The 10,824-nt window shown below is 44.8% G+C and overlaps 1 protein-coding gene across 2 annotated transcripts; it reads left to right on the forward strand.

Moving 5' to 3' along the window:
• Positions 1-6: 6 nt before the first annotated feature.
• Positions 7-9,393, forward strand: ZNF397 (zinc finger protein 397). 2 transcript variants are annotated; one of them, XM_010947190.3, is made up of 4 exons: positions 7-147; positions 1,600-2,094; positions 2,363-2,504; positions 5,937-9,393. In XM_010947190.3, exons 1-4 carry the CDS (start codon positions 22-24, stop codon positions 6,983-6,985), a joined length of 1,812 nt encoding a protein of 603 aa, XP_010945492.3. In that variant the 5' UTR covers positions 7-21; the 3' UTR covers positions 6,986-9,393. The 2 variants fall into 2 exon arrangements, with proteins under 2 accessions (XP_010945492.3, XP_010945493.3); XM_010947191.3 differs by having other exon boundaries at positions 1,600-2,001.
• Positions 9,394-10,824: the final 1,431 nt, after the last annotated feature.

A 10,824-nucleotide genomic window follows, 5' to 3' on the forward strand; every position in this document is an offset into this window, starting at 1 on the left:
GCTGATTGGCTGCCTCTGAGCATGGGGCGGGGCCGACGAGGGCTCGCGAGGGCGTGCGAGCGGAAGGCCGCGGGCGCGCACTTCCGGTCTTTGTGGCTCGCGGCTCCGGGACCCCGGCTTGCGCCCGGGCCGCTTTCGAGCTTTGCGGTGAGGGACGCGGGGCCCAAGGCACAGGGAGGGCAGGGAGGGCGCGCGGCCCGGGCGGCGGGCGCGGCGTGGAGGAGCCCCACTGCTCGGCCTGCCGGCCCCCGAGTAGCGCTCCTTGTCCGGGCGGCGTCTCCGAGCGTCTTGCGCACGCAGAGGAGGCCAACCCTCAAGCCCCTGCTTTCCAGCGGCCAGTGCAGTTATTCCCCCACCCCGTGACTTCGTAGATGCCGTGATTTACCCGTGATGTGAAAATAGAAAGGCTCGTGCAGCAGGGCTCGTTAATAAACCACACATTTGTAGGCTAAATATTCTGATCTCTAAAGTTAACTGTAGTGTTGGGGTTAAATTATACTGATCGATCCGGCTAATTCAAGGGCATACCCTTCTTTCAATATAATTAAACAAAATTTAAAAAAAAACAATTATTTGTTGCCACTTTTCACTTTTAAAAAGGTTTACTTACGTATATTCTAAGCTTTTTGAGAGTTGAGATTAATGTTTTTGCTGCTTTTGTGTGTCTGTAATATCTGACATGTTTCTGAGCACATGGTAACCTAACAAATACTTGGTTAATTTCATCGGTAGGCTTATTTATTCACGAGCGAAAACCTTTGTATCCGGATATCCCACTCAGGACAAAGCCCATAATAAGTGCCTGTGTTTGTTTAAGTACATTATAGGAGGGGGAGGGTAAATAGCTCAGTGGTAGAGCGCATGCTTAGCACGTATGAGGTCCTGCGTTCAATCCCCAGTACCACCATTTTTTTTAAAAAGTGCATTAAATACTAAATTTGATCAAATATCCAACATTTTAATTTAAATCAACTCATGTTTTTGTTTTATTTTTTGTGGCGGTACTGGGGATTGACCCAGGACCTTATGCATGTGCTCTACCACTGAGCTATACCCACCCGCCTAAATCAACTCATGTTTAATGTGGATTTTTTTTAATGCTTTATTACCACCTCAAATGAAAAACATTATTTGCCATAGGTAGGAGGTAACTAAAAATAAATGTTTAAAAGTCAGCATATCAAATCCTAGCTAGTTACCCATGGAATTCTGAAGCCTATGCTTTATTAAAAAGGGAATTCTTAAAGTTTTATGGACAATGTTAAACAGACAGACAATTTTCCTTAATGTGATCAGTATTGAAAGAATTGAAAAGGAGATTTCTCAATCTCTAGTTCATGTTAGTTTTGCATTCTTTTGCCAAACAAATTATCTAAAATAATTTCTCATAGCATAAAAGTGGTAGGAATTCTACAAAATGGGAGACAATGAGGTGAGTGATTTTCAGTTTGTCAGTTGGTTATCAATTGACTATTACTTAGTTACAGTCTCAAACCTAACCCCTTTCAATGTGTTTCTTGGATAACTGATCTTTATTATTGTAAATTCTTAAAGACTTTTTTCATTGCTAGAAGTTAACAGTGCTTTTATATCCTTCAGGAAAGAAGAGATTACTCAAAGAAACTCTGGAGTACAGTGCCCAGTTGTAGTGAGTTTTTTGCTGAGCCATTTCAGCCCAGAATGGCTGTGGAATCCAGAGCAGTTTCAACCCCAGTACCTCAGAATCCTGAGGAACAAGAACTGATATTAGTGAAAGTGGAAGAAAGCCTTTCTTGGGGTCAGAAATTGAAGCAGAATGGGAGTACCCGATCCTGCCAAGAACTGTTTCGCCAGCAGTTCAGAAAGTTTTGCTACCAGGAGACACCTGGGCCCCGGGAGGCTCTGGGCCGACTCCAGGAGCTCTGCTATCAGTGGCTCATGCCGGAGGTGCACACGAAGGAGCAGATCCTGGAGCTGCTGGTGCTGGAGCAGTTCCTGAGCATCCTGCCTGAGGAGCTGCAGGTCTGGGTTCAGCAACATAGTCCAAAAAGTGGCGAGGAAGCTGTGACTCTGTTGGAGGATTTGGAGAGGGAATTTGATGACCCAGGGCAGCAGGTGGGAACGGGGAGATGTGTTGTGGGGAAAGGAATTTACAGACTGGAGCATGTGGCATCATCATAAGAGTAGGATGAGAATTTGTTTGTCTCTACTGAACCATAACCCTGAAGTGACTACTGGGGCCATGCCTGACTCTATCCTTGAATAGTTCTTTTGTTCCTGTCCCTCATCCCTGGAGCTGTCTTGCAGACCTCTTGGAGATTTTTTACTAAGCATTTTCCCTAGGGATTTTCTCACATAGCTAACCGTATTTTACTGATTTCAGGTCCCCACTAGTCCACAGGGACCAGCAGTGCCATGGAAGGATTTGACCCGTCTTGGAGCATCCCAGGAGTTAACAGGCATCCAGCTCCAGCCTTTAAAGACACAGCTGAAACCCTGGGAACCTTGCCTTTCCCCCCAAAGTGGTAAGAAATAGAAACTCACCTGGGAGCTGTCATCTGGACTGTGGTTTTGAGGATACAGAATTAACTGCATTTTACAACATGCAATGTGCGAGCCTCACCATTATTCTAACAGAGGTGCTCACTTTTGCAGCCTTGTGTTCAGTAATCCTGATGAATTGTAGCCAGCCCTCCTTGTGTCATTTATTCACTAATTCCTTCATTACATAACTTAACAGGGGGCTAATACATGTCATACTGTGGTAGGCACCGGGTGTCAATCTTTAAGAATTTTCCCATCCACATGGGGCAGTGAACAAGCGAAAAGGCAATGATAATACAGTGTTAGGTAGTCAGTTATAGAATAAAAGTAGGCACTGGGTACTGTAGGGGCACATATAAAGGCACCTAACTCAACCTGAGAGGTTCAAGGAATACTTCCTGGAGGAAGAGACCTCTAAACTGAGACTTGAACTGTGGGTAAAAGAAAGCCAGGTAAACAGGTGGGAGGAGGAGTTTCTAAGCTAAAGGGAAAAACTGTTTCTCTTCTCAGAACACTTCTGTCGCTGGGTATGTGGGGTTTTGCCTCCCATTAAGCAATTCTGACACACATTGCTCAGGACTAGTGCAGGCTCCACGAGTTAAGGTTTCAGCCCCAAAAGACTGCCCCCCACGTCAGATGCCAGTCGCCTGTAATGAGTCCCCAAATTACCCACACTTCTGTCGGATTTCGCTGCAAATTGGAGGTTCCACAACCCCCTCCTCAGGTTTCATAATTTGCTACAATGGCTCACAGAACACAGGGAGACACCTTACTTACCATTACTGGTTCATTGTAAAGGATACAAATGAACAGCCAGATGAAGTGGTCCGTAGGGCAAGGTTCAGAAGGGTCCTGACCACAGGAGCATCCACCTGTCTGGAGTTTGGGTTGCACCACTCTCCTGGGTGCATTCTCCATCCCTGAAGCTCTCTGAACCCCTTTGTTTAAAGTTTTTGTGGAGGTTTCATTAGGTAGGCGTGATTAATTAAATCATTGGCCATCGTAACTAACTCCAACTCCAGCCCCTCTCTCTGGAGGTCAAAGGGTGGAGCTGGAAGTTCCAACCCTCTAATCAAATGGTTGTTTCCTTTGGCAACCAGCCCCCCTACCCTCCAAGAGCCAACACTTTAGCATGAACTCCGGTATCCTTTCATCTCTACCACATAGGAAATTGCAGGGGTTTAAAAAGCTCTGTGCCAGGAACTGGGGATGAAGGCCAGTATATATTTCCTATATTACAGTGTCGCACAATCAAAGGCCACAAAGTGCTGAAGGTGAAAGAATACAACCCAGTCTGGGAATTGCGGGTAACTTCAGTTAAACTTAGGGGAGAGGTGGTGAGAGAGGAACCGAGAGGAAGCTGCGACCCAGGTTGTGAAAACGTGTCTGTTACCCTGATTTGTTTGTCCAGTGCAGTGGAGTACAGTTGAAGGGTTTTAGACAAGAGACTGACAGGACTGGATTTGTTTTAGAACTTAGTTGCAGAGTAGAGAATGGATTTGGGGAAGGCAAGAGTAGAGTCCTGTTAGAGACAGTTATAATCCAAGTGGCCACGGTGAATAAATCAAGATACGTTCTGGTGAGAGGTGGGGAAGATCTTAGCTGACTTCTGTTCATCAGCATTTAAACTGCATTGCAGTAGCTGGTCATTGTTAAAAGTGGAGCATGTGGTAATTAGAGAAAGGCAAATCAAAACTACAGTGAGGTATCATGTCACATTGGTGAGAATGGCTATCTTTAAAAACCTACAAATAATAAATGCTGAAGAGGGTATGGAGAAAAGGGAACCCTCCTACACTGTTGATAAGAATGTAAATTGGTGCAGGCTCCATGAAGAACAGTATGGAGGTTCCTTAAAAAAATAAAAATAGCATTACCATATGCTCCAGCAATCTCATTCCTGGGCATGTATCTGGGAAAGACAAAAACTCTAGTTTGAAAAGATACATGTACCCTAGTATTCACGGTAGCACTATTTACAATAACCAAGACATGGAAGCAATTTGTGCCCATCAACAGATGAATGGATAAAGAAGATGTGGTATATATCTGCAATGGAATATTATTCAGCCATAAAAAAAGAATGAGATATTGCCATTTGCAACAACATGATTATCACACTAAATGAAGTAAGAGAAAGACAAATACCCTATGATACCACTTATATGGAGAATCTTTAAAAAATGTACAAATGAACTTATTTTACAAAAGAAAAATAGACCCACAGACATAGAAAACAAACTTATAGTTACCAAAGGGGAAGGGAAGAAGGATAAATTAGGAGTTTGGGGTTGATACACAGTATATAAAATAGATAACAACAAGGTCCTACTGTGTAGCACAGGGAACTATATTCACCATCTTGTAATAACCTATAATGGGAAAGAATCTGGAAAAGATGTATGTGTGTATAATTGAATCATTTTGCTGTACACCTGAAACTATACTTCAATTTTAAAAAAATTGGAGCCTGAGGGAGAGGAGTTGAGGGTGATACTCAGGTTTCAGTCTTGAACAGCTTGATTAGTGGTGGTGCTATTCGTATAAATGGGAAAACATAAGGGAAAAAAATACATATGAGATGTGTTTAGTTTGGGACATTTTGGTGATTTCAGACATTTATAAGTAACATGGCCAGTTAGCATTGGCTATGAGCATCCAGAGCTTAATGGAACTGGGTTAGAATTGGGGATCTGGGGAGACATTAGCTTATTATGTAAGTAGTGACTGAAGCTTAGGAGGTAGAGGATACATGAGAGCTCAGAACAGAACCCAGAGGAACTCATGTTTGAGTGATTGACCTTGAATCTAAGGAGGAACAGCCACAGAAATCAGGCTAATGTATTTGGAAGAGAATATCTCTAGAAGGAAGGTGTGGTCCCCAGTGTCAGTGCTGTAAAGAGGCCAGTAAGTAAGATCCAGAAAGCACCCGTTGGGTTAAGCAGCTATGAAGGTGGTTGATTTTAATGACAGTCCTACGTGGCGGGTCCCCAGGTAGGACAAACCAGATTACAGTATGGGGATGAGTCCAGGCAACCCTTTCAAGAAGTTTTACTCTGAATGGGCATGAGGTTGCGTGAGGGAGATGTGCAGGCAAGGGGCTGGATTTGAAGAGATGGGAAAGATTTGAATTTATTTGAATGTTGAGGAAGAGGAATCAGCAGGGAAAGAAGTTGAAAATATTAGGAAAGGAATAGTAGGTAATTAGCTGATCAGCCGAAGTCTCAGAGGAGGCAGGAAAGGACACATTTCAAACTGCAGATGTAGTCTTCCGTATTAGAAAGGAGGAGGTGAAAAGATACATGCAGATGGCTGTATCTCTGCATAGAAGCATCCGCCTTCTCTCACACTGAAAGTGAGTATTGAGAGGGACTGGAGAAATAACAGATAGTTTTTTGCTATTATCATTTCAGATTGTGAGATTAAGGAATCAGTGCCGAAGAAGCACGTTCCAGGAGAGAAATCGCAAAGACTTTCCCAGGAACCTGCGTTTGGAGGAGTCGGTGAACACGAAAGCAGTTTAGGGTGGCAGCAAGCCAGTGCCACCGGGGAGAGACTGAGAAGATCCCCTTCCCAAGGGGGCACTTTTAACCAAGTCATCTTCACCCACAAGTCTCTAGGAAACAGAGACCATCACGAGCTTCAGAGAAGCTTGATCCTGAGTGCAAACTCGATGACGTATCAGAAAGTTCCTACAGAAGAGAGACCTCACAGGTGTGAGGTGTGCGGGCACAGCTTCAAGCAGCATTCCTCTCTGACACAGCATCAGAGAATCCACACTGGAGAAAAGCCCTATAAATGTAACCAGTGCGGGAAGGCCTTTAGTTTGAGGTCATACCTTATTATTCATCAGAGAATTCATAGTGGCGAGAAAGCGTATGAATGTAGTGAGTGTGGGAAGGCCTTCAACCAGAGCTCAGCCCTCATCAGACATCGGAAAATCCACACGGGGGAGAAAGCCTGTAAATGTAACGAATGTGGCAAAGCATTCAGTCAAAGTTCCTATCTCATCATACATCAAAGAATCCACACCGGTGAGAAGCCCTACGAGTGTAATGAGTGTGGGAAAACCTTTAGCCAAAGCTCAAAGCTTATCAGACACCAGCGAATTCACACAGGAGAAAGACCTTACGAATGTAACGAGTGTGGAAAAGCTTTCAGGCAGAGCTCAGAGCTGATAACCCATCAGAGAATACATAGTGGAGAGAAACCCTATGAGTGCAATGAGTGCGGAAAAGCCTTCAGTTTGAGCTCAAACCTCATCAGACATCAGAGAATTCACAGTGGAGAGGAACCTTACCAGTGTAATGAATGTGGCAAAACCTTCAAAAGGAGCTCAGCCCTGGTCCAGCACCAGAGAATTCATTCTGGGGATGAAGCTTATATATGTAACGACTGCGGGAAGGCGTTCAGACACAGATCAGTCCTTCTGCGCCATCAGAGAGTCCACACTGTAAAGTGACTTGGGAATGCAATGAGTACTGTAAATACTTCAGTCGGGTTGTAAGTCTTTGTTAGTCGAAAGGGTTTAATTTACTTTGGGGTAAGACTCAGGAAGGTGGTGGTAAAGTACTAGGTCTTGAGTCAGTCTGACTTTGTACAGCACTTCCCAGTGCTGATGTGCATTGTCCCCTGAAGGCTTTTCCTGTGACTAATCAGAACCACAGATGAAAGGATCATTGCTTCCAGCTTTCCTCTTACCATCAGGGATACTCAGGAGGTACGAAAGATGGGGATACAACCCTGAGGCCTCATTTGCCATGAGAATGTCATGAAGAGGGCACAGCAGCCCAGGCTCTGTCACTGCACTTGCTGATTTGTGGAGCCCAGGGCAAGCCAGAAGTGAGACGGTGAAAAGAAAGAGTACAAATTAATTTACCCAACTGTTATTTTTTGAGTGGCCAGGCACTAGGGACACAGTGGAAAATAAGATAGTCTTTACAATTTAATGGACAAGGCAAACAGGCAGTGACACTATTATGATCATGTGACATTAAGGAGTACCTGACCCAACCTTGGGTAAGGGGAGGCTTCTGAGAAAAATTATCTAAAGGATGGGTAGGAGTTAGCCAGGGAGGTAGACAGGCCAGGAGGAGAACATGGCATGTCTGAGAAACTTAAGGGAAAAGACTGCTTTGTGTGGAACATCCCTGTTGAGTTCCTTTTGAAGTGGATTTTTATCTGTAAGGGAAGCATGGATGCAGCCAGGATCTTTGTTTACTACCCTGCCCTGTAGTAAAACAGGAGCCAGTGGAGACTTATTAATAGGCAAAACCTGGAGTCCTTGGAACACAGGGTGGTGAGCAGCTTTGTCTCGGTTTGTGTGACCCCAGGGAAAGGGTTAATGTGTCGTTTCCTTGTCCAACCTGGAGGCTAGACTCGACCTTCCAAGGGGTGGGGGGGAGCCAGAAGGAGCTCAGGCTAGAGGTTAAGAGTCAGTAGAGCTCCAAATCTCTCTCCCAGACATAAGGACTGCCTTGGTTCTTAAGACTTGATCAGAGCTGCTGGCCGCTTCCTCCTAGCTCCCAGGGCTCTGGGTCAGAAGCTGCAGTGGCTGCCGTATTGGTTTCTGGGGCTGTGCCCCCACAGTTCCTGGTGCACTCCCCTGGGCTCAGGGGCTAAAAAATGTGTCCACTGCTGGGTCTCTCCAGGCACCACACGTGTTCAGTTTTGAGTTATGTCAGCAGAATTTCACAGTCTTGTGAATTTTGTTAAAGACAATGCTGAAGGGAAGTGACAGTAACAGTCGTGGTCCTTCCAGAGACTGCCCTCTTCTGAGGGACCCAGCAAAAAAAAGTACCCAGACTGGTGCTTCTCAGCGCAGTGCAGAAAGGTGTAGAGGTTGGTCAGCAACAGAAGGACTTGTTATTTAAAGTAACTAATACATCACAGTTGTAACACACCTTACTGGAAATACGAATCTGGGAATCTAGAATCCTGTGCATAGGAACAGAAGAGTTTTCATAAGGATGTAGGTCATGCCCCTGTTGGGGCACACAGATGAGCCTGTACTGACCAGTAAGCATGGCGGGAGGGCTAAATGTCCATGCTTGGAAGGAGAATGAAAAAAGAAGGTGTATGAAGTGTAACAAAATAGCATGATAAAGCTCTTCAACTCATACTCCTCTTCCACAGAGGAAGACAGAAACAAACTGAAAAGGACAGGACAGTGTTAAGTAGGAATTGATACAGTGATTATTACAAAAGGAAGATTATAGAGTTCTTACAGATATTGGTAAGTAATAGGCACTTGCAGAGGGCTTTGTATATATGTATTACTTCTCTGACACCCACATTTTGCAGATGAGGAAATGAAGGCTTAGGGCCATGGCTTACTCAAGGGCGTAGAGCTACAGAGGTGAGGTCAGACTTTGAACCCAGGCAACAGGAGTCCAGAACGCGTCTGTGGAGCCACTTCTCCTATCTTCCCATGAAAAAGTCCCAGTAGAAAAACAAGAGTGCTTCTTAAAAAGGCAAGTCGCAAAAGAATAAATGCCTGTGGACGATAAATGTTAGCCTTGGTGGAATTAAAAATGTATATTAAAGCAAGGGTTGAGATGTCAGGTTTTCCCCCCCCTCACAAAATTAACAGAGATTCAGGGAAATTGGGACTGATGTGAATAGATGCTGTCTCTGGCAATTAATACCAGCAGCCTTAAGCACTGCCTTTTGACTTTAAAATTCTACCTGGAAATGTATACTTTAGAAACCATCACGAATGTATACAAAGTCTTAAAAGCTGTTGAAAGTGATGTTAATTAATATTAAAATGACAATGTATTCATAGCTTAAATAAAAATGACGGTATATACAATATGGTTCATGTAAAAACATTTATGCATTAAAAATGTTGGAAATATATCATCTCAACATGCTATACTGGTTATGCCTGGGTGAGAAGTTTATATGTGACTTATATTTGTGTTTTTGTCTTCCAAATTTTCCTACATAAATATCTAAAACTTCTAAAGTTAGAAAAAAGAAACAGAATGAAAACCCAGGATAGTTGAGAAACAAGAAAAGCTTGTGCTTTCCATAGCAGCTTTGTGGCTTCCGTGTCCTAGGAGATTAGCTAACTCAGCAACTGATCTGGGACTTCCTCACTGGTAAATGACAATACCCATCACTAGTGTACAAAAAAACCCTGCAAGTTATAAATCTCTGCACATGTGTGAGCTGTTTGCATGAAGATTTATAGATGAGAAAAGCGGTAGCCTTGAAGTGGAGACTTGTTCACATTAGTGCTTTTCTATGACATCTGCAGCCACAAGCAAGTCCCCTCACAACTCAGTTGAGAGGAGCTGAAGTAGATGATCTTTTGCAGTTAAAGCTTCAACATTCTACGTTTATGAAACAGGGTGCCAACATAAGGCAGATGTCAAAGGTGATTGTTTTTTTCCTTCACCAGCCTTGCTGGAAAAGCCATCCCTTGCTTCTCTGCTCAGAGCCCTCTTGTTTCTCTTGGTACAGAAGCAGTCCAGTGTTCACCTTAAATGGGTTCTGCCCAGATTCACGGACTTAAAAAGAGGTGGAATTCAGGCAAAGTGCTTAATATCAGCTTGCTATCTTCCCCGTCCTCCCTCACTTGGCGCAGGCCACAGTGAACACTGTCCAGCTCAGAGGACTGGACATTGAAACAAGTCTGCCCTTGGTCTCCCCAAGCTCCCCTGGGAACAACTGCTGCTCTTGCCCCACAAAGTGAACCCTCCGGGCAAGGATGGCCAGTCCTTCCCCATTCAGAAGGACCTGACCTGGAGAGTGTGTCTGCCGAGGGAAGAGGTAGGGTGAGCCGGTAGGCAGACCCGACCCCTGCTTCCGGATGGGCCAGAACCAGACCTTGCTACTTGGTAGCATTACTGTTCACAGCTGTCTTGTTGGCAGGTGCAAAGGATCACAGCTCTAAGGGGTCATGGGTTTTTTCTGCACCTGTGTTTCTCTGTAGGCGCTGCTGAGAGGGGAGGGGAAGGCCGTGGCATTCTCTCAACTCCCAAAGCAAAGCGTCCTGATTCTGGTGGACACAGAATGCCTGTGTGTTTATAGAAGCTCCCTGCTCTCATCCCCACGTTCTTCCAACCACAGTGCAGCCCCAGAAGTCCCCTCAACTTTGTGACTTCACGAAGTTGGTGAACTGCAGCCCCAGGGACTTAGCTGTCATGTCCGGACACGCTTTGGCCCAGGGAGTAAAAGCTAAGAACACCAGTTTGCTGGCTTCTTCCCACAACTCTCTCCCCCTCCCCCCAGCACCTCTCCACGTGTGTTTCTGTGCTCCCTATTCCTGAATGAATAACTTCAATGCAAAAC

The sequence above is a fragment of the Camelus bactrianus genome, chromosome 24 (genome assembly GCF_048773025.1).
Source record: "Camelus bactrianus isolate YW-2024 breed Bactrian camel chromosome 24, ASM4877302v1, whole genome shotgun sequence".
Classification (NCBI taxonomy): Eukaryota; Metazoa; Chordata; class Mammalia; order Artiodactyla; family Camelidae; genus Camelus; species Camelus bactrianus.